This window comes from Rattus norvegicus, chromosome 2 (genome assembly GCF_021556685.1).
Source record: "Rattus norvegicus strain SHRSP/BbbUtx chromosome 2, alternate assembly SHRSP_T2T, whole genome shotgun sequence".
In the NCBI taxonomy this organism is placed as follows: domain Eukaryota; kingdom Metazoa; phylum Chordata; class Mammalia; order Rodentia; family Muridae; genus Rattus; species Rattus norvegicus.
The window spans coordinates 25,268,255-25,296,111 of NC_141535.1; the positions used below are offsets into that span (position 1 = coordinate 25,268,255).

General features: G+C 43.7%; 2 protein-coding genes across 9 annotated transcripts in view; one reads left to right on the forward strand and one right to left on the reverse strand.

The window, feature by feature from the left end:
• Positions 1–252, reverse strand: part of Msh3 (mutS homolog 3) — a 141,295-nt gene extending 141,043 nt beyond the window's left edge. For 6 of the 7 annotated variants that reach the window (XR_015667100.1, XR_015667099.1, XM_087629934.1 and 3 more), the window contains exon 1: positions 10–252. Coding sequence is in view for 2 of the 7 variants with exons in the window: in XM_087629906.1 (XP_087486032.1) it covers positions 10–147 (138 nt within the window). In the remaining 5 variants the exon portion in view is untranslated. 7 annotated transcript variants of the gene reach the window in all.
• Positions 1–25,346, forward strand: Dhfr (dihydrofolate reductase). Of its 2 annotated transcripts, none has more exons than XM_087615969.1 (6): positions 1–253; positions 861–910; positions 3,017–3,122; positions 9,130–9,256; positions 11,886–12,001; positions 24,426–25,346. In XM_087615969.1, exons 2-6 carry the CDS (start codon positions 886–888, stop codon positions 24,502–24,504), a joined length of 453 nt encoding a protein of 150 aa, XP_087472095.1. In that variant the 5' UTR covers positions 1–253; positions 861–885; the 3' UTR covers positions 24,505–25,346. The 2 variants fall into 2 exon arrangements, with proteins under 2 accessions (XP_087472095.1, NP_569084.1); NM_130400.2 differs by lacking the exon at positions 1–253 and adding an exon at positions 369–540 and having other exon boundaries at positions 24,426–24,614.
• Positions 25,347–27,857: the final 2,511 nt, after the last annotated feature.

Consider the following 27,857-nt stretch of genomic DNA (forward strand, 5'->3'; position numbering starts at 1 on the left):
GTACTCTACCTTCTCTGCTGGTTCTGTGGGGGACACGCTGGATCTTAGGCTTCCCGCAGACTTGAAGAACCGGCTCAGAACCACTTGCCTCCCCGGGTCTGGGCCGGCGGCATTAGAGCCTCCCGACGCGGATTTCCTGCGGGGCATTGCACTGTGCAGAAGAGCTGGCCTGCTGGGAGCGTGAGCGCGCGGCCGCACTTCCTCGCGCCTGCGCGCGCGCGCGCACGCCTCAACCAGTGAAGGGCGCGGCCTGGTGGGGGCGGGGCCTTCGCTATACAAATAGGATGCGGGGTGGGCCTTGTGGGGGCGGGGCCTTAGCTGCACAAATAGGATGCGCGGCGGGCCTTGGGGGGGCGGGGCCTTAGCTGCCTTAGTGGTACTCCGCTCCAGGCTGCGATTTCGCGCCAAACTTGACGGCACTCTAAGCTGGTGGGGTCTGATCGCCGCTGCAGACATGGTTCGTCCGCTGAACTGCATCGTCGCCGTGTCCCAAAATATGGGCATTGGCAAGAACGGAGACTTACCCTGGCCTCTGCTCAGGTACTAACTGGGCTGAGCTCGGGAAACCCAGGCGGTTCACTGAGTAGGGTCGGGCGCTTGGCTTGGACGCGCAGGCCGACCTGCTCGGAGACCGGCGTGAACTGGTAGGCCCTGCCGGCCTCAGCGGGAGGACAAGCTATCGGAGCCCGCGGTGATCCCCCTGCCGTGCCAGCCTTTGCTCACAGGCTCCCTGGCTGAGAGCAAAGTCCGGCCACTGAACAAGCAGCAACACCACCCCCCCACACCGGGGCTCGCACCTTTCGTCTTTGACTGGAGCCTGAGCACACACATGACTGGTTAACACAGTGTTTCTCTTTCAGGAATGAGTTCAAGTACTTCCAGAGAATGACCACAACCTCTTCAGTAGAAGGTAATGTGGAGTTATTAAGTCATGAGGATTCTAGTGTTTGCTTGAAGCAAGATTTACAATGTAGAGGTAGGAGTAGGAAGTCTCCCCTGGGAATCTGGGATCTTTATTTCTTGCCAGAAATTTTTGTATGATTCCCAGAGTTTATAAAAATACATATGCTTGATATGTTGTTAGCAAGTGCATATAACTCGAATATAACTGGGCAGAATCAGCAGCAAAATTTAGCGCTTTGAATAGAGACCCGAGCTGGTATTTAGAATTGTTACTGGAAGACAAAATTATTGTGTAAATGGAGAGAAGTGCAGGGGAGAAGTGGCTTTAAAAAAAATTAAATCTATTGGATTTGGGGGCTTCAGGAAGGCATGGTGGGATGAAGGTCTTCAGTGAGGCAGTCTGGGTGACTGACTTGAAATAAAAGAATGAGGAGTGGTATGCAATAATTATGAGGTAGTTTCAATTGCTTGTAATTGTAAGGACATGCGGTGTAATTTCCCCTAACAGACATGTTTGCTTATCATTCAAGAGGGATGGCAGAGCTGACAGAAAAACAGATGTTGAACAACAGTAGAGAACATAGTAGGTCACTATAGTAGACAAGTTGGCAAATGCCACCTTAACACAGTCTACTCTCAAGAACCTGAATATCAGGACTGGGGAAATGGTCCAGTCAGTCTGAGGTCTAAGGACCAGAGTTCAAAACCTACCCCCAGAATAAAAACCTGGGCACAGTGGCATAACAATACGAGGAGCATTAGGGAGGCAGAGACAGAAAGACCCATGGTGCTTGCCCTGTAGCCAGATTTGTAGACTTCAGGTTCAGTGAGAAACCTTGATTGCACTGCCTGGCCTGGCCTGTGGGTGCACAAGGCACACAGGATAAATTTTTTTTTCAAAATTTATTTACTTTTAATTTTAATGTCTGTTCTGAATGTGCCTACATACCTGTATATATAAAGCATGTGGACCTGGTCCCCACGGAGGCCTGAGGAGGATATCAGTTCCCTGAGACTAGAGCTAAAGACAGTTGTGAGCCTCTGTCCCAGGTCTTCTACTGTGCTTTTAACAGCTAAACGATCCCTCTAGCCACCACAAATCATGTTCTTAAAGATCTCTAAATATAACACGGTAATTGTTGTTCAATCGGGATGTCTGAAATTCAAGGTCTTCCAAGTAATTAAATAACGGGGAAGCTGTATGTACAGTTCTCATGACAGTACTTTTTAAATGTATTTTTATTCTTTGAAAGTTTTATATTTTTATACAGTGTATGTTGATTATATCCATTTACCTTTTCACTCCTCCTGTGCTCCCTTCTCCTTCCCTAGTTCACGTTCTACTTGTTATTAATAACCCTGTGTGTGGCCATTGACTAGGGCATGAGCAATCAGCCCAGACCCAAAAGATAGACTGACTCTCCCTCTCTCAGCAGCCATCAACTACCAATAGCTATGGGTGGGGCCTCAGGGACTCCTTCTCCATACTTGAATTTTGTCTGGCTTGATCTTGTGCAGGGACCTGATAGAAATTGATGCACACATACGGCAGCCCTGTCATGGCCAAAAGTCAGCTTTTCACAGCTCTTTCCCCTTCTTCCAACTCTTAATGTTCTTTCTGCCCCCTCTTCCACAAAGGTTCTTGACCTTTGAATACAGGTAGAGATGACCTTGAATATACATATAGGTAGGTATTATTTCTCCAGGATAGGTGAGTCAGAGAAAAGTAGTTTTAGATGGTAAACACATTTAATCTCAAGAATTCTGGGAGTAGGAACTATTCTCCATTTTAGTTAGAGTCTAATAAAGCATATAAGGTTATCTAGTGAATCACAAAATCCAATCAACCTGAGCACTTTGAACTGAAATTATACATGGTTGCAATGGATTAAAACCTAAGTAAATGATATAAATTTGATGAGCCAAAAGGAAAAATTGTACTATATGTAGTTAATGAGAACTAAATCTGAATTTTAGGTAAAGCTGTTCATCTTAATTTTTCCAAAGGATAGCCACTAGATGTCACTATGACAACCATCTTGCCTATGCATGTCACTGAAAATATACTGAACAAGTAAGTGTTTTCTGATATCCCTTCTGCTTGGTTTTATAGGTAAACAGAATCTGGTGATTATGGGTAGGAAAACCTGGTTCTCCATTCCTGAGAAGAATCGACCTTTAAAGGACAGAATTAATATAGTTCTCAGTAGAGAACTCAAGTAAGTGCTATAACAGGAGCTCACCACAAGAATCTGATCTGTTTCCCAGGGCTAAAATGAGGTGATGAACATCTGTGGGGGGGAGGGGGGGTCTGTTTGCCTGCATGTGTGTGGCAGGTGCACATGTGTGCACCCAAGCACATAAAACTGAACATGGCCCTTCTGTGTCCTTCCTGAGGCTCTGTCCACCGTGTTTCTGTGCCCAGGGGTCTCTCACTAATCTGCCCTCACCTATTAGGCTAAGCTAACTGACCAGTAAGATCCAAGCTAAACTTACTGTTTTCCAGGTCCTGGGGATCAGACTTGGGTCCTTGTCCATGCACAGCAGATACTTTATGGTATTATTCCCCCCAGTGCCTTATAAATGTCTCACTATCCAAACCAGTCAGTACCAACAGAACTCAACCCCCTAAAGAGACCAGAGCATTAGCTACAGCTTAAACCGCTGAGTCACAATGCCTAGCTGAATATCTTAATTCATTAGAAGCTGAGTGGCCACTTAACACTATGGGGCAAGTTAATTCTGTTCCTTTAAGTGGTTGATTTTTATCACCTTAAGAATTAGAAAAAAAAAATATGGTAACAGTTCTGCAAGTTCCCTCAAACCATTATTCTATAGACTTAGTTATCAGTTATAATATGATTTATAACTGGTCTCTAACTGCATGAAAACTAAAAGTGCCTACGTTTTAAGTTTCAGTGAATCGAAGTGGTTGTCCCATTTTTGAAATGGACTCTAAATGCGGTAAGCTGTGAAGGACATGTACTCTGCTATCTGTAGTTAGCCACAATACCCACGTGCTGTGGGTTCTTTATGCAGTGTCAGAGGTGAACATCTCAGAGTATTGAAATGGCCCAGGGATCGGGGAGAAGGAAGTGTCTGCAAGGTATCTTCCAATTTAACATTTGAATAGTTAATTCCTTCTTTGTGACTGGAAATGTCTTAAGAACCTGAGATGGTTGGGCTGGGAAATAGCTCAGCAGTTGAGAACACTGACTGCTCTTCCAGAGGATCTGAGTTTGGTTCCCAACACCCATGTGGCAGCTCACAACTGGGTGTAACACTAATCCTGGGAGACTTAGTGCCTTCCTTTGGCTTCTAAAGCATCACGCTTTCATGCCCATTGTACACAGGCACTCATGAAGGCAAACACTTACGCACATAAAATTAATAAAATTAATTTTATTAGAAGAAGGACTTACCTAGGGTAGGTGGAAAAGACGAGCTAGAAGTCAAAAGTAATAGTTTGACCTTGACCATGACTTTGACATCGTCGTTGCTACCAGTGTTTGCTTACTGAAATAACTGCCTGGATCTTAAAGGAGTTTTAGTTTGGATGATTTTGGTCAGCATATGACTACAGTCTAAGAGAAAGTTAGGATTAAGGATATTGACTATTCTCCCTTAGATTAATACATAGTCATCAACAACCATGCACCATCGTAGAGTAGCAGGCACTGCTTGTTTGGCCTGCAGTCAAGAATGCCACTCCCGTGTCTTTTATTCCAACCCATGCAGAGAAGCAGATGCGGTAGAAGCTATACTTGTGTATGAGCTTACTGCGGTGTAGGGGTTGGCTTTCACGGATGTGAGGTAGTCATGTGAATCAGAACCTTGGAGTACAGACATCAGGGAGAGCAAGCTGGAACTTTCCAGTGGTGCTCTGGCCCCCTGGGAGGTCTCAGCTCTACCCTTAAGGCCTTTTGGTGGTTTGAAACGAAGTCGTCATAGATGTGCTTACATCTACCAGACGAGCACCAGAGTGAAGGGAAGGTAGATCGGCCCTGGGAGGAAGAGAAAACACTTCGTAGCTGCATGCGAAGATTTTTATGTAGGGTTCCTCCCACGCGCCTCCTACAATGGCATAGGTTAAAACTTGGAAGGGCGTAGGCAAACATTTGCATTGGTCGCCTCAGCTGATGGGGAACACATGATAGGCCTCTCACCACCTGCCTCCATCTTCTTGCTGCTCCCGTCTTGGTTGCTAGGATATTCTGGTGTTCACTCTCCTCGCAAAGAGCCCGAATTCACGGGCTATATTGCTATTCCCAAGGGCTTTTTAATAACATATTCTTGAATACTACTCAAATTTATTTATGGCCAGCTTGAGCTAAAATAAACATAAAGAAATCTCAGTGGGGGAGATGTTCGGGTGAACCAGCATTTCTGCTCAAATGATAAGTCTGATTTCTCCTTTATGACCCCCTGTGGCGTATGTAATTGGATTTGGTTGCTTTCTGTGTGCTTATATATAACATTGAGTGGAGTGCTTTGGTTTTGGTTTTGAAGGGGGTTTTTTTTTGTTTTTTTTTGTTTGTTTGTTTTTGTTTTTTTTTTTTTTTTTGAGTATTTTGGAGAAGTTGGAATATCATTTAGGGGAAGACTGTATTAGGGTTCTTTTTTTTCTTCAATCTCTGGGTTCTCTACTTGGTTTTCCCTTTACCCATGTTCAGAGCTGGGTCCAGGTGCTGTACCCCAGGACTAGCATTCCACATGGCTGTCACTATCGCTTATACAGGCTTTTCCTAGAGCCTGGGTTTTAGCCTCTAACCCCTTATGGGAAAATAATGACTCCTCAAGGTAACCCCAGAGTCACTAAGGTCTGGAGAGGAGATGCTGCTGTCAAACTTTCAGGGCAGTCAAGTTGTAACTTTAATAGAAGCGATGTGGGGGATAAGGAGGCCTGCTGACAGGGACGAGACAGTGGTAATGCTCACATGACTGAAGATGTTTGCTGGCCCTTTGAGTTGGGAGTCTTCACTCTCTTCTATACCTACTATTCTCAGTTTGGTCTTCTCCTTGTGTCCTGGATTCTGTGAATGTTTTGAGTTAAGAACTGTTTGCTCTTTGTATTTTCTTCGACAGCTTGTGTCAGTGTTTTCTATGGAATCATCTGCCCCTGAGATTCTCTCTTCTGTCTCTTGTACTCTGTTGGTGATGCTTGCATCTATGACCGCTGATCTCTTCCCTGGGTTTTTATCTCCAGGGCTGTCTCCCTCTGAGTTTTCTTTAATGATTCTATTTCCATTTTTAGATCCTGGACGGTTTCGTTCAATTCCTTCATCCTTGTGTTTTCCTGTATTTCTCTTAGGGATTTCCGTGTTTCCTCTCTCAGGGTTTCTACTTGTTGTATTCTCCTTTATTTCTGTAAGGGATTTATTTACGTCTTCTACCAACTTCATGTGATGAGAATTTAGTTCTGAACCTTGCTTTACTGGTGTGTTGGTGTGTCCAGGACTTTCTGTGGTGGGAGAACTGTGATCTGATGATGCCAGGTAGTCTTGGTTTCTGTGGCTTATGTTCTTGTGCTTGCCTCTTGCCATCTGCTTATCTCTGGTGTTAGCTGGCCTTGCTGTCTGACTGGAGCCTGTCCCTCCCGGGAGCCTGTGTAATCCTGTGATCCTGGATGTGTCAGAAACACCCCCCCGGGGGGTGGGGGGTGAGCTGCTACTTGGGTGTGGGCTGAGGGGGTTGGGGTCCAGAGCAGAGGCCTGCTCCAGGTACAGGTGCAAACCAGAAGGAGTGTGGGTCTCTGGCTGGGCGGGGTACCTGCATCTTGGGGCCCAGAGTTCCTGGTTCCGCCTGGTATTGGGGCTGGATTTGGGGTATCCTGTGATCCTGAATGTGTCAGAATACCTGGGGAACTGAGCTGTAACTGGGGTGGGGGCTGAATGGGTTGCATCCAGAGCACAGGCTTTGTTCCCAGCACAGGTGCAAACCAGGAGTCTGCCTTGGTTTTTTAAATAAACTAGAGTTTATTCAGATTTCACCATTCTCCCATTACTGTTCTTTTATTATTCTAGGATCTGATTCAATATCAAACGTGTTGTTTCTCTTTAGTTTCTCCCAACCTATTACAAGATTATTACTTAATTACAACTAATAGAGGATCATTTCATTCTGAAAACTTGCCTTGAGAGTTACTATGACCAAGAAAATGTCCTAAAATAAAGAGCCAGAGTGACCTCAAGATTGAAAGGAGCCCTTCTTTAAATGAAGCTCTCAGTGTGGTGACCTAGATAGGTGGGCTGTTTAAGACACCCACCTATGCATAAGAACATCAATCAACAGTTATTTGAAAGCTCCTAGAAAAGCACGAGGCAAAGGGAGACAGGAGAGCTCCTCTGCTTTGGAGAAGTCATGGAGGAATGGTTTTGGAAGTAAGGGGCTTGCGTTCGTTCAATCTTTAGACAGGGTAAATTCCATACTGAGTATGCAAAGGTTACTGAGGGCACTATATTTCTTTCTACATGAATCCCCTTTTTAATTGGGAGCATACTCTGAGTGCCTATAAATCAGACTCTGGGTCCTGGACAACGTTTCAGAAAAAATAGTAAAGACCCTCTGTAGACCAGGGAAGCTCTCTTGCTCTTGGGAGCTCTGGGTTAGCAATTAAGTTCAGGACTTCATGGGTGACTTCTTATTGTTCTGCGTATACAGGGAATCAAACCCGGGACCTCAGGCATAGCAAGCCATTCCTGTCCCTCTGGAGATCATACTGCTCTCAGCTTTAGACTGTATCAGTTTCTTAATCAGCATTTTCTGTTGTGTTTCATCCCTTACTTCATCCTGACCTCAACATTCTATTACTGAAACCACCAACCATTCCAGTCACCATAGATGACTTATGAGCTAGGTCATCGTCTCCATGACTGAATCTTTCCTCCTTCTCCTACCTATTCTGTCCTTGAACATGGTCGTACGCAGCCTTGTCCCTAAGTTACCCTGGAACCTTTAGGGATAGCTCAGCTCATTTAACTCATGTCAGCCTCCGCTGTTCTGTCTTGATTTTCCAGCATAAGTCCAAATATATTTTTGCACTATCCTAATTCCCTTGCATATTGACAGAGAGTGAAAAAGTAAAATAGAAATTGAGAAGAAAGGGAGAATGCCACCTGTAAAGTGAATAGTCCACATTAGTTCTTGATTAATCATTGTTACAACTACCAGTTCAAAGACAGTTATGTAAGTAATCCTTTTAAAGCACCAGCTAAGAATTTGACATTGAATTAATAATTTCTGATCTATGTCTAATCACTATAAAAGCCTGGTTGTTTAAGTTTCCTCATTTATAAAGGGAATTGCAACTCCCCTCACCATCAAAACTGAGATCTGAAATTGAGCTAGTCAACATAAGCCTTGAGTTTGTTTAACATTTTCCTTTCTGAGTATTAGTTATATAACTGACAACAAGCTCATTTTCAAATACTTCCTCTTTTTATATTGTTCAAAATATGAAAGTTCTTTTCCCCTGTAGATTAACAATCTGAATGCTGCTTCAGATGTTTCAGGATGGTGTGGATATTCTCTGTCTAATATTTAATCAGGTCAGTATTCAAACTGACAGAACTGTTCACTAAACATCTGCACAGCCACTCTGTGGACTCTGCCATTGAACATCTGCATGTACTCTGCCATTAACTTTACTGTGCTGCTTTGGTCGCCATCACCCATCTGATTGCTGCTGTTTGTCCACACATTTCAGAATAAAGGGCAAAACAAGTCCATATCCCCCAGATGCCTCGCAGAGGTCATTAGCTAAGATCCCATGTTGCTCTGTGGAGGTGTTAATATAGTGCCATGTGTGACCCCACATTGTATCTGTAGTGGGAGACAACCTGAGCAGGAGCTGCATCTGCCGTGGTGGGGTGGAGAAGAACCTGAGCTCAGTGCTAACACGGTAACCTACCTAACCCTGTTAAACCTCCAGAGAGTCCCTCGGTCTCCACCCTGACCTTCACCCCCTCCACAGCAGAGACAGCTCCTGCTGAGGGTGTTTTCCCACAGATACAGTGCAGGGTCACATATGGCTGTATGTTTTGATTCGCAAGTACTATTCCGGCATGAAATGTCAAGTGGATGTTGGACACTGGCCATATACGTTCTGAGTATTCAGAGTTGGAAGAATTAAGTTTTCATAGTGTAGATTGCTTGCAATTCGGATTATTTTACTAATATGGACAGACTTTTACAAGAACCCTAATTCTTTCTTTTTTTATACCTCAGGGAACCACCACAAGGAGCTCATTTTCTTGCCAAAAGTCTGGATGATGCCTTAAAACTTATTGAACAACCAGAGCTAGCAAGTAAAGTGGACATGGTCTGGGTAGTCGGAGGCAGCTCTGTCTACCAGGTAAGGAGAGCTGTAGGTAAACAGAGGGACGCCCTCCCCCGCTCCCCGCCATGTACGTAGGAAGCAGCACGTTGCCCTCCCCGTAAGCCACACAGGAGTCCATTATCTGACACTGTCATGCAAAATAAACATAAAGGCAAGGGTAAGGTTTATCATTTACACCAGTCATTTATAAATAGAGCACGTATATGTCAGTGTATAAAATGTCATATTACATTATGATGTTACACCACATTTCATGTGCATTAAGCAGATTCACCCTCCCACCCACTCCCATCAACCTCAGTGCCTTATTTTTAAGTCTATTTTTAAACTGGCAAATAATCAGACAACCTGAAACGTGTATTTGTAGAGTGGCTAAATTGAGATATATCACCTTGCTTTTTCTGTGTGATGAGAACACTTGAAATCAGCTCCGAGCAATTTCAAGAGCACAGAATGTAAGACTTTGTTCCTAACCACAGTCGTCATGCAGTGCGGCAGAGCCCCCAGATCTTATCCTTCCTGTGTAACTGGAATCTTGTGTTCTTTGGCCAAGCTCCTCCCACATACTAGTCATTTTCAATTCAAAATACTAGTTATTTTCAGTTTAAGAATCAGTCTGATTTCTTGAGCATAGTGTTTATATGGAACAGCTTTCAACTCCCCAGATGTGCCCTGGCTGTGCTGCTGTGGCTTTGCCTCCAGGATAAATGCCATGATGAGAAGAGCTTGGGCTCAGTCAGCACACACAAACATATGGAAACTTTTCCTCAGGACCTCAAGCAGCCTGAGGGCAGCAGGGGACAGCATGGTTTCATAGCGTAGTGAAAGATAATGGGGAAAGCAGAAAATACTCTTTTCCTGGTGCCATTTGGTACCAAGTGACTTCCAGTTTCTTTCTTTCTTTGTTTGGCTATTCTTTGGAAAGGTTAACTAACATTTATGTGGAAGATGAATCAGTCCCGCCCTTTGGGTATATGTTAACGTGTGTACACAGGAATGATTCGAGAAAGAAGTTTACAGATTGCTAAACTGATTATAAACCCTCTGTATCTCACATCCCTGTAACGTTGTCTCAGATTAAGATACGTTGCATAGACTAAGGACTAAATGCACTTACATAATTAGCTCTACAGTAAGAAAGTGCGGGCCTACGGGGAGCAGGCTGGCATGTTACAGTACTTTAATCCCTCCTCCATGCCAGCTCTGAAGTGCAGTCACCAAGAGCAAGAAGCCTGTGGCCGTCTGCGCCTGAAATATTCACTATGTGTCCCTTTATGGAAAGCTCACCCCGCTTTGATGTAGAGCTGCAGACGCAGCTGCAGTTAGTCCTTTTCTGGTTTGTAAACTAGTAGAATATTTATTTGATTGCAGCAGTGATAATAAATGATTTAACATAAGCTAAAATACTGAAAAAAAAGTGCTCTATGCTTGTATTTGGAAGTTAGCAACTTAAAATCTTATATATGCATGTATTTTTTTTCTTCCTATGGATGTTTGAGGATCGATAGTTATTAATGCTTTCTTGGATCTGCTCTTAAGAATCATCCTTTCCAGGCTGGAGAGATGGCTCAGCCATTAAAGGCTAGGCTCACAACCAAAAATATAAGAATCATCCTTTCCATTAAAAATATAAGCTATTTCTTCCAAGGCCATTTTGTCCATAGAGACTATCAACTTAACATAGACACTGGTTAGCAAAGTTGTTGACCAGAACAGACTGAGCGCCATAATCAACAAGAGGCAAGATGCTTACAGAGAAATGGGGGCGCTTTTAGGTAAGGACAGAGTAAGAAAGGTATACCACCGTCTTTGTGGGGCTGGAGACATGGCTCAGCAGTTAAAGCTCTTGCTACACAATCATGAGGACCAGGATTCAGATCCCAGCACCCACATAACACGCAGGGCATCCTGTAAACTTCTGTAACTCTGAGTGATTCCATAGCCTCTTCTGGCATAGGCACACAGAGACACATTCACCCGCACGGACACACAAAGACGATAGTAAATAATTAATTTAAAGAAATGGTATACTGAGTGTTCCCAGGGTATTTTTCAACAGTGGCAACCTCACAAAGATACTTTCTTACTCAAGTGTACAGATGCAAACTTCTCTTTGGAATTGCAACCAAGTCATAAGGGGGAACCTTAAAAGAGCAAAGGAAGAAAAGCAGTGTGACTGAATGCTTCAACTTAAACAAAAACTATGATGAGCTAGAGGCCAGGACATGTTTTCCCAGTTACTAACTGTGGCTAGTGCTATTGTCGCGTGACTGAGCCTCAGGGCAGAGGGTTTATATGTAAGTTCAGGGGACTGAAGGGATGGCTCCGAGGTGAAGAGCACTGGATGCTTTTCTGAGGACTTGAGCTCAGATCCCAGCATCCACATCACAACCATCTCCAACTCGAGCTCCTCCGGCCTTCACAAATATCAGTGCTCGCACACACGTGTACCCACACAAACATAGATACCAGCATCGTTTAAATACAAGCAAGTCTTTTTTCAAAATATTTTATACCTAGTAAGTGTGAGCAGTTGTAAACATGCATTTAATGCCTGGTGCAAAAGCAACTAAAACAAGTAGCTTCCAGTCTCTTTGCACTTCAACACAGGTTAAAGAGTGATTCCTTGTGTTTTGTTTTAAAGGAAGCCATGAATCAGCCAGGCCACCTCAGACTCTTTGTGACAAGGATCATGCAGGAGTTTGAAAGTGACACATTCTTCCCAGAAATTGATTTGGAGAAATATAAACTTCTCCCAGAGTAAGTATGCAATTATTAATTAGTGAGAAGCACTTTAAGGACTAATTACAGAAAGAAGGGGGAAGCAAGAGCAAAGTACGATGGCATATATGTATGAAAATTAACTCCGCAGCAGAAGCCAAAGTGTTAAATAAAATAGATTAGTAATGAAAAGAGGAAAAAGAATTACAGAGAAGAGTAAATTTTTTCAGATTTGATTTGAAGTAGCAATGTGTTATGTAGAAAGATAGTTTTTAAATAATATTTTTATTTATTTAAAAATTTCATACAATATATTTGGATCGTATTCATACCCCTCCTCCACCTTCTTCCAGGTCATGTTTTCTCTCTTTGAGAACAAAAACAAAAAGAACATGGAATCTAATCTGCATGGCTGAACTCCTAAACTTGGGGCCAGCCCTGGAGTGTGGTTGTTAGACACAAGGTCACTCTATTGAAGAAAACTAACTTCCCCTTGCAGCACTGTCAGCTGGTTAAGGGTGGGGTTCGTCTTGTTTGTCTTGAGCCTGTGCAGCTCTTGTGCATGCTGTCACGGTCACCGTGAGCTCTTGTGTGCATCTGCTCTGTCCTGTCTGGAAAGCACTGTTCCCCAGTCACCTGCCACCTCTGGCTAACAGTCTTTCTCCCTTTCCCATGTAGACCACTGAACCTTGAGAGAAGGAGAGTGTGTGTGTGTGTGTGTGTGTGTGTGTGTGTGTGTGTGTGTGTGTGTGTGTGCATACGCGCATGAACATCACATTTAGGGCTGCATATTCTAAAAGCCCCTTTTTCTCCTTGGTGACCAGTTGTGGGTTTCTGTGTTAATTGTCATCAACTGCACAAAGTAACTTCTCTGATGAGAGTTGAGCATTTGCAGGTATAACAATGTGTTACTGAGAGTCATCTTATTGCTATGTTAATTTAGCAGAATAACAGTAGGCTTTCCCCTAGGGCCCATGGCCTGTCTATCTTCAAGTTTAAGGTAGCCTTGCTGACTGTGTCAGGTATGGGTTCCATCTCATGGAGTGATCTTTTACAAAGAAGAAGCAGTTAGTCACTCCCATAGCATTCATGCAAGTGTTGAACCAGTGTCTCCTGCAGGCAGTTGCTACTACAGTTGCTACTACTGTGTCTCACAGAGGTCAAGGTAGGTGAGACTGTCTACTGCCTGGGTTTTTCTTTTCTGATAGCGCATATATCACCTTCCAGCACTGTGAATTCTAGCCAATAGGAGTGAAGCTTCTAAAGGAGCGCAACTAGATTTCTCCATGTTCTGTGGCATAAGAATGTAGTGTCTTTTTTTCACATATACGTGTTCATTTAATTTTTTATTCAGAAGCTAACCTACACAGATGAGTTACAGGGCTTGCCAATTTTACTGTCTTTAAGAAAACTCCTTTAGCTGATGTTAGGTAGCTGTTTCTTCCTAACTGAAGCGTGCCCTCCTGGAGGAAGGAGAAAAGATTTAAGACTCAGGAAGCAAATTCAGTTTATAATGTGCAGGAAGCTTATCAAGCTTAGGAGTAACAAGGTCTCCCTAGAAGTTATGTGACTGATGGCAGCTGCTGGGACCAAGAGACTGATGGGTGATCTGCCTGCCTGCCTGCCTGCCTGCCTGCCTGCCTGCCTGCCTGCCTGCCTGCCTGCCTGCTGTCTGCCTGCCTGCCTGCCTGCCTGCCTGCCTGCTGTCTGCCTGCCTGCCTGCCTGCTGTCTGCCTGCCTGCTGCCTGCCTGTCTGCCTGCTGCCTGCCTGCCTGCCTGCCTGCCTGCCTGCCTGCCTGCCTGCCGTCTGCCTGCCTGCTGCCTGCCTGCCTGCCTGTCTGCCTGCCTGCCTGCCTGCCTTGCTGTCTGCCTGCCTGCTGCCTGCTGCCTGCTTGTCTACTGCCTGCCTGCCTGGCTGCCTGCTGCCTGCTTGTCTACTGCCTGCCTGCTGCCTGCCTGCCTGCCTGCCTGCCTGTCTGCCTGCCTACCTGCCTGCCTTGCTGCCTGCTGCCTGCTGCCTGCTGCCTGCTTGTCTACTGCCTGCCTGCCTGCCTGCCTGCTGCCTGCTTGTCTACTGCCTGCCTGCTGTCTGCCTGCCTGCCTGTCTGCCTGTTGCCTGCTGTGCAGGAGTGCTAGGGAGGCAGCTTTTGTTTGATGTCACTTACTAGCTGCCTTTTAGTTAGTCACCCATACTCCTGTAAGTCACACAAAGAAACTCACTAGTTCACTAAGCTAGACCTGGGGAGTTGTTCCTTTGGTCTGTTGCCAGTGCCAGATCAGAAATAGAGGTTTGTTTGCGCCCCTACAAAGATACATTATAAGAATGTTTACTTGGAAATACTCGGGCTTTAATGATTTTAATGGCATCTAGCAGCGGTCACTAGCTCATTCTAGGGGCATCAGGTCTATCTTGGGCACTGTGAAAATTGTGATGATTCTGCCTGCTGGTGCTGCTGACTGCCCTGGAAACAAGGCCTTTATAGCAAGGTGGGAGGGGGTGGCCAGTGACAGCATGAAACAGTGCTGTCTTTTTTGGGTACTGTGATCATGTGTGAGGGATCCTCTGACCAGAGGCATCTACACTGAGATCAAGATGTCAAGGAACAGCCACATGTCCCAGGAGCAGAAAACAGACAGTGGATCCTGAGGTAAGAAGGAAGTTGACCTGTTCTGTCAGCTAGGAGGAGGCCAGTGAGTCTCGCCGAGTACTGCCTTAGAGGATTCTGAGGCAGGACATTGTCCCAGCTGCTGTGACAGATGCATTGGAGGGAACCAGAAGAAGTCTAGATTTGGGGAAAGATGAGCCAGAGGTTAAACCTGCCAGTGTGGTGAAGGTGGAGAAGAAAGGCTGCCCTGTGATTCCAGTTGGAAACTCCAAGGATTGGAAACCTTGGAGCATTTTAATTTAAAAGTACTTCAAACAGTTAGCTATAACAGGAAAAGAAAAAGTTAGTTATGTCAACACTTTCAGACCAGTGCTTAACACATTTTCCCATATAGTCCAACTGTGTCTAGTAATTATCCTCTGAGTATAAATTTGCTTTTTACACATCCCCTAAAGAAACATAACAACTTAGTCTGGATAAATGGATGGTCAAGCTTTAGAGTAGCAGTCTTGGCACTCTAGAACCACATAACCTTTAAATGCCGTGGTTCTGAAGTGCTTTAGAATTATAAGAAGCAGCCCCTCGAGTCCTGCCTTTGTTTGGGCTTAAACTGAAAACCACAGTTGGTCATTTTCTAAAATGCTTGTGTGAACATCATACCCTGTGTATTTTCTCTTCTGCTTAAATTGTGTATTCTCACATTGCATGAATATACTTCTCAGTTCTCCCTTCTCATTTCTTCTATTTTCCTACTAGCAATAAGACCACACTGCTGTGCCATCAGCTTCCTTTAAAAACCTTCTAAGGCTTGCCAGTTCTAATCCAAACATTTCCAAGGTGCTGGCCCTTGAGGATCCTTGACAACTTAAATGCCACTGTGGTTCTCTGACTTGTAAATAGCAAGCCAGCGGCTTTGCTGACATAGGGACACATCATGACACTCACCTGTGGAGACCGAGCTCTGTGGTTTTGCTGTACTTACACTCATTCCTATAGTCACAATTTCAGTTGACCATAAATGTGAAAGTATTTTTCTGGACTCTCAGTTCTTTCCCATTTTCTATGTGTGTCATTATGCTACTACTTCACAGTCTTGTTTTGGTTTTAACTGAGTCTCATGTAGCCCAGGCTGTCCTGGAAACTCACTGGCTAACCAAGAATGACCAGCTGCTTCCATTTCTCAGGGGCTGGAATTACAGCCACTTTACTCAGCTTACTACATATAACTGTCATCAGGAAGCAAAACCTCTCAGATCTGTTCTCAAGACTGCTTTCCGCCGTTCTGGGTCCTTTGGGTTTCCATATGAATTTATATTAGTATGCCAGTTTCTGACAGAGAGCAACCTGGGATTCTCATAGGTATTCTATCCATAGAGCACTCTGAAGAGAACTGTCTCTAAACAGTATGAAGCCTGTTAGAGCTTTTCACATAGGTAGGTGTTTACTCTCTTCCCGTAAGTAATGCTTGAGCATTCCATTCGTACACTGCTTTGAGAATGTTTTATTCCTTTGGAGGCTGCGGTTTTCAGGTTCTTCACGCTAGTGTATAAAACTACAGATCACAATAGCTGGTGTCCTGTAACTTCACAGTTGGAGCTTAACTGTTGTCTATATTTGTTGATAGTTGTTTAGTGGACTCCTCTGATACCCTGTAACTCTGGAGTAGAATTAACGGTTAGGGTTGGTAGTCCTTTCTTAGCACTAGTGAAATGAACCCAAGGTGAAAGTGTCAGCCGCCCTGTTAGTGTCCTCTGCAGCTCTACTGTCTCCTAGTCAGGTGTCACTATCTCCTTCTCTTGCCTGTGTATCTGATCCAGAACTTCCAGCAGGTTGACTAGGAAATTAGACAAACATCTTACTCGTCTTGTTCATGGTCCCAGGAGGAAAGCACATGACTTTCTCTTGCTGAGGAAGGGCCCTTTGATTTCTAGTTCATTAAGTGCTTTGATCACGAAGAACTGTTGGATTTTGCCACATGTTTTTTCTGAACTATTTGACACTATTAATACTGTATATTACATGATTGGTTTTTATATTAAACTAATCTTGCATTTCCAAGGTCAATTCTACTTAAGAATTGTATGAGATTTTTTTTATGTTAGTTATGTCAGTTTACTACCATTTTATTAGGGATTTTTTATTTGTATCTCTACAAGACAGTCGTGTATGATATTATCAATGTTTAGTTGGTCTTAGAATCAGGATATGTTGACTTGCAGTGTGAGGTAGACAGGGTGATTTAGGAAGCTGTGAGTCTGCTTGCTTGGAAAAGCTAGGAATAGTGTGTGTTGGTTCTTTGCCATCACAGGATTCTGAGGTGAGTGGACTAAGACAGGACAAGGCCATTGCTGTGATGTGGACATTCTAAATGACACTCGACAGGAACAAACACCTGTTTCAGTGCAGCATTTGATAACCATGAGTTCTCTGACCTGCACTAACATCACAGCAGCCTCCTTAACACAGAATAGAGGGGATTCCCTAAGAGGAGACCTTAATCTTTCTTTAAGATTAGGAAAAGGGAAACCTCTAGACAGTAAGTGTCTTAGGGTTTCTACCGTACAAAATGCAACTTGGAGAAGAAAGGGTTTGTATCATTTTGTGCTTCCAAGTAACAGTGCATCATGGAAAGAAGTCAGGGCATGGCCTGGAAGGAGGAGTGGGTGCTGCTTACCAGCTTTCTCCCATGGCTTATTCAGCCTACTTTCTTCTATGCCCCAGGACCTGCCCATGAGTACCACCACCCACAATGGGATGGGACCACTCACATCAATTAATCACACAGATAATATAGGCCAATCTGATGGGAATGTTTTCTTGATTAAGATTCCTCCTTCCCGGATGCCCTCATCTTCTGTTGTATTGACATACACTACCCAGCCCAGCAAGTGCTCTCTGTCTAGAAGGTAATAGAGTTGCTGTGCCCTGGGCCTTTGTCTAAGCCTCCATCCACTGGAGAGCTTCTCATTGCTGCTAAAGTGGAGAATGAGCTTTAGTCATTCTCCATCCCCTCCATCTTTTCATCAGCCCCATGGGTATTTATGTATGTTTGTATTTTATTTAGGTTTTTTAAAAAAATTGTCAAACCCACACCATTTCATCTCCTGATTCCTCTCCTATCCTCCCACAACTACTCACTCACAATTTCATGTTTTTTGTTTTGTTTTATTAACACCCTAAGTCCATGTAGTGCAGTCAGTAGTGCAGAGTCCACACCTCTGAAGAGAAATGACTCTTCCTCTCCCCGCAGCCATTAGTTATCAGTCATTCCTAAGCTGGGGGATGGGACTTCCACACTTGGTCTCCCCGTGCTCAGATCTTGCATGGGTTTGATAACATGCAGTCTTCTCTTGTCCAGAAATCTGTTCTGCAACCACCCACTAATCTCTGTCTCTTAAAATTTTTGCAACCCCTCTTCCGCAATGATTCCTGAACCTTGGAGTGAAGGGGTATAAGGCTGTGTGTGCGCGTGCGTGTATGTGTGTGTGTTACACATAGAGGTCAGAGGACACTGTCCTCTTTGAGACTGGTCTCTCCTTGCCTGGAATTCAGTTAGGAGGTTGGCTGGCCCACAAACCCCAAACATCTCCTGTGCCTACCTCCACAGCATTAGATATACAATCTCGGCATCACATCTGGTATTTTTATGTAGATGAGGGGCGAGCTCACTCAAGTTCATCTTGATCCCCACTGTCTTCATATACTGATATATTACTCTTAGTTTATACAGGTTTCCATTCAAACACAGTATCTTTCATTAACATCATACAACTTATGATGGGATTTTTTTTCAGTCAGTATTGAAATGAAGATGAAATACAGATAAAAGCAAGGACTGCTGTGAGTGGAAAATGAATTAGAAAGTGGATGAAGCCTGAGATCCACAGTCCATATCACCGAGACGGTGTTTTTACGATGCACTGGCCTTTTTTCCTTTAAGTCCTCGCCTGTACAACTGTTACTTCAGCAGCACCGTGCCAGCCGATCCCACACAGCTCTGTTCTGTTCACTGATGCTGCTTGGAAGAAAATTTCAGTCTCAAATATCATGAGACCTCAACCAAACCAGCAGGCCCAAAAGTTTTATATCAGCAGTATTCTGTTTAATGAGCTAAAAAAAATATGCTAAGACAAAAGGTCGAGCTATGCTACTCCATTTTATCATCACTAATAGATCGCCCGAGGCAGACTAACTTTAGAAAAGAAATATTTAGCTCACAGTTCTTGACTCACAGTTCTTGAGCCTGAAAGGGGTGCTATGAGCCTCCGCATGGCTGCTGGTAAAGACCTCAGCAGATGGCTCACAATGACAGGCAACCCTAGAGAGAGCCTTCACACTTGGACTCAGGAAGACAGAGAGAAACGGGAGTCTCCAAGTCCCATCTGAGGGCATACTTCCCATTAACCTACATCAGGCTTAAAGACCACCACCACCAGCTCTCTGCTCCCAAACCCCGTGGGAGAGAGACCTCACCGCCTGATCAGGTGGGCACTCCTGAGGCTGCAGAGCGGAGGAGACCACCAACACTGCCCACCCCTGCCCACATCCCTGGCCCAAGAGGCAACTGTATAAGGCCTCTGGGTTCCCGTAGGGGAGGGCCCAGGAGCGGCAGGACCCCTGCGCCTGAGACACTGCCGGAACCTGAAGGAAACAGACCGGATAAACAGTTCTCTGCACCCAAATCCCGTGGGAGGGAGAGCTAAACCTTCAGAGAGGCGGACACGCCTGGAAAACCAGAAGAGACTGCACTCTGTGCAAATCCAGACGCCAGAGGAAAACACCAAACGGCATCTGGAACCCTGGTGCACGGAGGCTCCCGGAAAGAGCGGCGCAGATCTTCCCGGTTGCTGCCACAGTGGAGAGGACTTAGGCAGTACCCCACAAGCAAACTTGAGCCTTGGAACCGCAGGTAGGACCAACTTTTCCCCTGCAAGAAACCTGCCTGGTGAACTCAGGACACACAGAGGCAAAATTCCTCTAGGACCGGGCACTTCCTGTATTTATTGGAAGTCCCACACCCTCGGATCCCGGCCCGCAGCAGCTCTCTGCTCCCAAACCCCGTGGGAGAGAGACCTCACCGCCTGATCAGGTGGGCACAGGCCCACAGGAACAGGTGAAGACCTGTAGAGAGGAAAAACTACACGCCCGAAAGCAGAACACTCTGTCCCCATAACTGGCTGAAAGAAAACAGGAAAACAGGTCTACAGCACTCCTGACACACAGGCTTATAGGACAGTCTAGCCACGGTCAGAAATAGCAGAACAAAGTAACACTAGAGATAATCTGATGGCGAGAGGCAAGCGCAGGAACCCAAGCAACAGAAACCAAGACTACATGGCATCATTGGAGCCCAATTCTCCCACCAAAGCAAACACGGAATATCCAAACACACCAGAAAAGCAAGATCTAGTTTCAAAATCATATTTGATCATGATGCTGGAGGACTTCAAGAAAGACATAAAGAACTCCCTTAGAGAACAAGTAGAAGCCTACAGAGAGGAATCGCAAAAATCCCTGAAAGAATTCCAGGAAAACACAATCAAACAGTTGAAGGAATTAAAAATGGAAATAGAAGCAATCAAGAAAGAACACATAGAAACAACCCTGGACATAGAAAATCAAAAGAAAAGACAAGGAGCTGTAGATACAAGCTTCACCAACAGAATACAAGAGATGGAAGAGAGAATCTCGGGAGCAGAAGATTCCATAGAAATCATTGACTCAACTGTCAAAGATAATGTAAAGCAGAAAAAGCTACTGGTCCAAAACATACAGGAAATCCAGGACTCAATGAGAAGATCAAACCTAAGGATAATAGGTATAGAAGAGAGTGAAGACTCCCAGCTCAAAGGACCAGTAAATATCTTCAACAAAATCATAGAAGAAAACTTCCCTAACCTAAAAAAAGAGATACCCATAGGCATACAAGAAGCCTACAGAACTCCAAATAGATTGGACCAGAAAAGAAACACCTCCCGTCACATAATTGTCAAAACACCAAACGCACAAAATAAAGAAAGAATATTAAAAGCAGTAAGGGAAAAAGGTCAAGTAACATATAAAGGCAGACCTATCAGAATCACACCAGACTTCTCGCCAGAAACTATGAAGGCCAGAAGATCCTGGACAGATGTCGTACAGACCCTAAGAGAACACAAATGCCAGCCCAGGTTACTGTATCCTGCAAAACTCTCAATTAACATAGATGGAGAAACCAAGATATTCCATGACAAAACCAAATTTACACAATATCTTTCTACAAATCCAGCACTACAAAGGATAATAAAGGGTAAAGCCCAACATAAGGAGGCAAGCTATACCCTAGAAGAAGCAAGAAACTAATCATCTTGGCAACAAAACAAAGAGAAGAAAAGCACACAAACATAACCTCACATCCAAATATGAATATAACAGGAAGCAACAATCACTATTCCTTAATATCTCTCAACATCAATGGCCTCAACTCCCCAATAAAAAGACATAGATTAACAAACTGGATACGCAATGAGGACCCTGCATTCTGCTGCCTACAGGAAACACACCTCAGAGACAAAGACAGACACTACCTCAGAGTGAAAGGCTGGAAAACAACTTTCCAAGCAAATGGTCAGAAGAAGCAAGCTGGAGTAGCCATTCTAATATCAAATAAAATCAATTTTCAATTAAAAGTCATCAAAAAAGATAAGGAAGGACACTTCATATTCATCAAAGGAAAAATCCACCAAGATGAACTCTCAATCCTCATCTTCGGTTGGTTTATATACAAGTGTGCAATTTCTAGGCTTGAAAGTAAAATGATGCTATCTGGTGCTGGATAGAGGAGCCTTATTTTTTATTATGGCAGCTTGCTATTTTTGTAACATGGTGATTTGGTTGAACACAATAAAGTACAGTAGTAACTGATCTCCCCTTCTTCCTGGATGAGTGAGGAGATGATTAAATGTTGATGTCAGCATCCTTGAGCATATTCAGATGAGCTTCTGCTTCTGTTGAAAAGGATGCTGTGTTTGATTGTGGTCCGAAGCTTTGAAGCACTACTTGGCATCTCCTTCCTTGGAGGTCTCACTGTTTAAACATAACAGATTTGATAGCTTGTTGGTAAGGTGAGGTCCAGCTTGTCTCCACCAGGTCATCTTCATGTGAATCCGGTGGTTATACGGTTTTGTTCTAGGGATATTTCATTTTTTTAATAACGGTTTTAGCTGACATTCATGGAGAGAATGAATCCTTAGAACTGTGCCACTAGTGAAAGGAAATCCTGTCTAGAGTATGTTTCTTTACAAAGCTGTGTCACACCATCCTTTGGGCCCTCTGCTGGAAAAGTAGAATCAAGTCTCAAATAATGCCTTTTAAATTGTATCCGCTAGTATTATAGATGTAGGACAGTACTGTATCATACCTCTGTGGATGTAAAATAGCTTGTACCTGCTTTATGATACGTAGTAGTGACCGTGCTTTATCAGAGCTGTTTTTAATGATGTTGCTCAGAATTTTTTCTTTCCAGATGATGATTGAGAAGCTAATTTAAAAAAAAAAAAAATGGTGCCAGGTACCACAAGAGTAACAGAACTGTGCTGTTTTCTTGGGTTTTGTTTTTTTACTTTTTTTTTTTTTTTAAATGGAGTGTGCTGGATGTCTCTACAGTTTTGTTCAGATGACTGCAGAACCTGGAAAAGCTGTTGCTGCTGTTGATGCATAACACACTGCTATTATTGGTCTTTTATATAAATATAAATATATATATACAGATAAAAAAAAAAAAAGACCACCACCACCATCATCACACAGGACCAGGCTTTTAACACATGCTGCCTTGGAAGGCAGACTCCTGCATACCACAGCAGAGTTGGTAGTTGGTTCCAAAGCTAGGACCCATGCCCCTCATCAGGGAACACCATGGAATAAATTTTACATGTTCTGGTGTTTCCTCTTCTGATCCCACTACCTCTTGACTCTTGAGGATACTGGCAAAGTCTCCACCAGAGCCCGTGTTTCTGGTGAAATGCCCATTTGATTGTTTGCTGCAGTTTGCTTTCTTACGGAAAACTGTTTCAAGGATTGTGTTGGCCTCTGAGAGCTTCAACCCAGTCATCTCTGGATTGCTGTAATCTTTTATTATTTCAGAGCTGCTATTTATTCTGACTCTTAATGCTTGAAGTGGGTGGAGCCTAAGGATAGGTAGTACGCCAATTCCTGTGGGCCTGGAACTCGGAGTCCAAGTCCTGGCTGGGAAAATGGCTTAGGAGTTAAAGGTATCTTCAGTGTAAATGGTTGGCAAGTGGACCTGGGAAAACAACTCTGGCCCCCAGGTGAGTGCACATACAGGAACATGTATGTAAAACACAAACACACACATGCACACACACAGACACACAAACACACACATATACACATACACGCACACATACACACAGAGTCCAAGTACAGTTCTCAAGATTTTGTTTGGAATTGAGCTGGGGTACTAGTTCACAACTATAATCTCAGCACTGAGGAGCCTGCAAGTTCAAAGTCAGCCTGAGACACAGAATAAGATCCTATCTCAAAACCAAAGTAGTTTAGAATTGTGGTTGTAATTATAACCATTATTTTAAAAGACTGAAAGATAGTAGAGGGAAAAACTGGTTTAAGAAGAGTTCGATTTTAGTTTTACAGAAAGATTGCATGTAATGTGCTAGGGAACATATCTAACCAGTCACTTAACAGAGTTTATTATTCTTGGCTCTTGAAAGAGCCTCTTGGTACTTTCCCTTTATCTTAGTGATTGACAGCCCTGATGCTGGATTTTACACATAAAAAATATGCAGATGTGACTTTTCCTGACTCATTCCAAAGAAACTCAAATCGTAGTTGAAAATGGGCCTAGTAAAGTCAGTTTCAAAAGGCAGGAGTACTACAGAGAGTGAACAGTGAGAGACTAGGGAATGCTTAGCAAATAGAGCTGCTTCTTTTGGCACAAGACAAATTTTTTTTTTTGACACATCCACAATTTTTCCATGTTGTAACTAGTGCCAGTATTATATACACAAGACATTGTAAAGTCTTTGGAAGCATCCTTGGCAAGAGTGAGTCTGCAGTATCACCTCAGGAGAAGGGACTTTAAGGACCATGTCAGACACAGGCTATTCTGTGAAGAAAGAAGGACAGACAAGTACCCAGGAGAGCAAAAGATGGAAACAGCAGCCCGTGGCTCCCTCTCTTGCGGTCTAGGATGAAGCCGCATCATAAGGACGCATTGTCATCATTGGACGGACCTGGGAGCATTCCCTTGGAGGCCGACAGCCAGAGGGTCTGAGCAGAGGCCTAAGTGACAGTTGAGGGTGGAAAAAGCAGGTGCACTGTGGCTCTAACAGGCAGTCATGGTATGCCACATATCACCAGGCTAGTAAAGCCATGGCGTGTCCATAAATCAAGAAACCAAGTGTCTGCCTGGGACCGGTTTCAGGCAGCTAGAGATGGTTTGTTTTTCTTTTCTTAGAAATGTGATTTGAGTGATAACTTATAAAAGGTTCCTGAGAACTTGCCTAGTAGCTCATTGGTAGTGTGGTAAGATACAAGAGAAATAGGACCTAGGGTTCATTTTTTGAGGAAAGATAATGAATGCTAAATGAAGAAGATTTGGGGCGTTGCACTCTCTAGCAACTGGGTTGCTGTTTCCTTCTGTTGCTGAGTGCTGTGGGTATGGCCTAGGGGTGGCTTGCCATGCTGAAGAAAAGGGAGGAAAACTCAATTCCCATCCCACACTGCTGATGCCCTGGAGTGGGAAGTTAGGGAAGCCACACTTCAGTGTGATGTTGAATTTGATGTTGATGTTTCAGTGGATGTTGAATTGAATCTCATGAAAACATTTTCTTTTTCAGATACCCAGGCGTCCTCTCTGAGATCCAGGAGGAAAAAGGCATCAAGTACAAGTTTGAAGTCTATGAAAAGAAAGACTAACATGAAGATGCTCCCAAGTCCTACTGCTTCTCCTAAAAGGATGCATTTTATAAGACCACTTCTGCTGGCTTGCAATCTATGAGTAATTATTTCTTTAGGGAGGGGTGGCTGGGAAGACACATTTGTTTTGTGTTGTGGAGATAGAACCTAAGGCCCTGTGGATGCTGGGCCAATGCTGTACTGCTAAGCCACCCCCAACCCCCAGCCCCATATAATCCTAATCAATGTTTTTATTTCCCATTAAGCTAACTGGATTACATTAAATATGCCTTAAGAAATACCACTTGCTATAAAGGTCTCAGCGCCCCTCCCATGAGGCCTCAAGTGGCTCAGCAGCATCTGCATAGGGTGTCATGTGTGCAGAGGACCCCAGAGAATAGTGCCCCTGGAGCCTGCGCTAATATGGGGCTCACAGAAACAGGATAAGTCCAAAGGCAGGAATGGGCTTTAAACAGCAGAGCTGAAACTCAGACTTTAAAAGAAAATTAGATCAAAGTAGAGACTGGATTATTCTGTGCACATCACACTTGCTGCAAAGCTCTGTTCACTCAGACAGAAAATCGGTAAATTGAGAACTCCATTGTGTTCCGTGGAGACGAGAGCAGGTGGAAGATTATGTAAGGTCTGAAACATGGAAACTTTCTGTTTCTCATCTTCAGTGAGATTCCAGGGGATATTACAGTGACAGAACAAGAATAGGCTGCTTTCTACAAAAAAGTAATCGCAAGCTTAATAGCTCCTGTTAAGAACTCAGATAATGAATTGAGAATGGATACTGCTTGAAATGAAAATTAATAAGTTAGAAACTAAACTTTATAAAAATAAAAAAGTGAGCATTAAAATGGCTCTCCTCTCAGCATGGTTCATATCATCAGGTCAAAGGAAGTACTTCTGCCCAGCCTTGTAAATTAGTATGATCTTTTTTATCTTTCACTTGATAATTTCATATGGGTTTACAATGTGTCTTAATCATACCAGAAACTCATTCCAACTCCCCCCACTACCTTTGCATCTTCTTTTTCTTTTTATAACCCTCTGAAACCAGTGAATACTTTCTTCATGTTCCTAAGGCAGCCTACCAGGGGACACACACACACACACACACACACACACACACACCACCACACGCACATGCACACACCTCAATACTACCTACACACTGTACACACACACACCACACACACATACACACACACACACCACCACCACACACACACACTCACACATACCACCACACACATACACACACACACAAAGAAAGTTAATTGTTTCAGCATCTTCCTGTAAATTTGGAAAGAGCCTAAATGTCAAAGGAATGAATAGTTACTGTGTCTGTAAAATACAATGTCTGCAGCACTTGACAAGGATGTGGCCCTACAGGAAAGTTGAGAAAGTCCTTAAGAAAAAGAAAGCATAATGAAACACACACACAATCTACTATTATTAGCATGTCTAGGAATAACATAGTATTGATAGTTGATAATATCAGATTTAGTGTTATTTTGTTTGTCTTCTATGACTAGGATTTTTGGAAACTACATTTATACAAAATTATTTAAGCTATTAAGTCACAGCCTTAGTTTTCAACAGGAAGATGAGGGTATAGAGCATCAAGAATAAAAATTATTTTCCAGAAGTTATCTCCATCAAGGGAGAGAGGCCAGCTCATACAGAAGAAAAAGATCAGTTCTGCAGAGCAGTGCACCAGATGAAGTAATCATGCTTTCCTGCAGTGAACACAACCTGAAAGCTCCCAGGATCCAGAATCTGCAGGACTCAGTGACTCGGTCAGAAGAAGAAACAAGTTGTTTGCTGAGGAAATTGAAGTGGCCAGCAAACACATGCAGACGTAAACCTCCACTAGAAAGGAGGGAGGCACAGGAGAAGGTTACATGTGCCACTGTGACCATCCTTAGACTTGAATGTGATATTTCCTACGGCTAGAGGTGCTGATCTCAGTTTCACAGTGGATAAAGACCAGGAGAGCGCCTCATACATGCCACAATGAAAGACTGAAGGCAGCCAGGAAATCTAGAGACAAGGAAATTATTGTCTGTCTATTTTAAGGTGAGTTCTCTCCAAAGCATATTCCAGGGAACAGGCTCTGTGTGGTAGGTTGTACCAGAAAGCACAGTTGGGATATCGGAAAACAAGAAACCTAGTTCAAGCAGACCCCGCTGGCAAGCCGGGAAACCTAGGAAATTGAAGGAAGAGAGTTGGAGTGTGTAAATTCTGATCATTGCGGAATGTCCCAGTTGTCAGCCTGTTGCTCTGTGTAAACCGGACACATGCCAGCTGCCAAGGTCCCAGGTGCTGGATATAACAAGCTGCTAACATAAATGCAAAGAATACTAACTACTTCTGCAACTCCATGTTTCTGCTGCTTTCTACATAAAAAAGTGCACAGCCCATGAATGTATTTGAAATATATCTATCAGGGTGAGGATAAGGGTGATGATCATAGCTTCCACCAAAGCATTGTGTATACTGTAAAGGAGATGTGATATGTTTTAGTGTTAGAAGTAGGTTTCTGGTGGAGTTTGAATTTGATTTTAGACTCATAGAGTTTGAGATGTCTTTAGGAAAGGAAGAAAGAATGGAATAAAAATAAGAAACAACCCACCTTCAAAATTCTAAAAAAGAAGCTATTTTCTTTTCTTTTTTCAATTTTATTTATGAGTACACTGTAGCTATCTTCAGACACACCAGAAGAGGGCGTCGGATTCCATTACAGATGGTCGGGAACCACCATGTGGTTGCTGGGATTTGAAGTCAGGACTTCTGGAAGAGCAGTCAGTGCTCTTAACCGCTGAGCCATCTCTGAAGCCCGGAAGTTATTTTCAATGAATAAATTTGTGCTCACTCAAATGAACACAACCATGTTTCGGTCCCCTCCATGTATCATCTCTTAGAAAGCTGCTGGGGGAGGTGCCAAGCAAAGTGAAGGGTTATACAGACCAAAAGAAGGTAGCCTAGCAGCTAAGAAAGATGGCTCCAAGTGCAGGGTGCTGGATTCGTAGCTGGCTTAGGAAACAACTAACAAACAAATAAAACCAGCTAATAATGGGTAGGTGGCAGATCTGGAGCCTTTGAAATGTCCTCTCAAGACAAAGCAGATAAAATGAGGCTGGCAGTCACACAGTTCAGCAATCAATTTGGGGGAATGAATACGAGGAAGGCCGTCAAAACGCTGTTTTTCAGCAGTGAATTATATGAACACAGTCATAATGGGGTGAGTGGCTGCCTGGCCCATAGAGGCTGTAAGCTGGGACCTCAGCTTGCCTGCGATGATCAAGAAATGACACTTATTTGAGGAAAAACATTACAAAAAGTGACTAAACATTACAAATTGG

Bases quoted from the DNA above. Each gene is read 5' to 3' on its own strand.
- Dhfr (NM_130400.2), top strand. From the start codon at position 455: ATGGTTCGTCCGCTGAACTGCATCGTCGCCGTGTCCCAAAATATGGGC. The intron at 541-860 runs GTACTAACTGGG...TTTCTCTTTCAG, and splicing joins TTACCCTGGCCTCTGCTCAG to GAATGAGTTCAAGTACTTCC. The intron at 911-3,016 runs GTAATGTGGAGT...TTGGTTTTATAG, and splicing joins CACAACCTCTTCAGTAGAAG to GTAAACAGAATCTGGTGATT.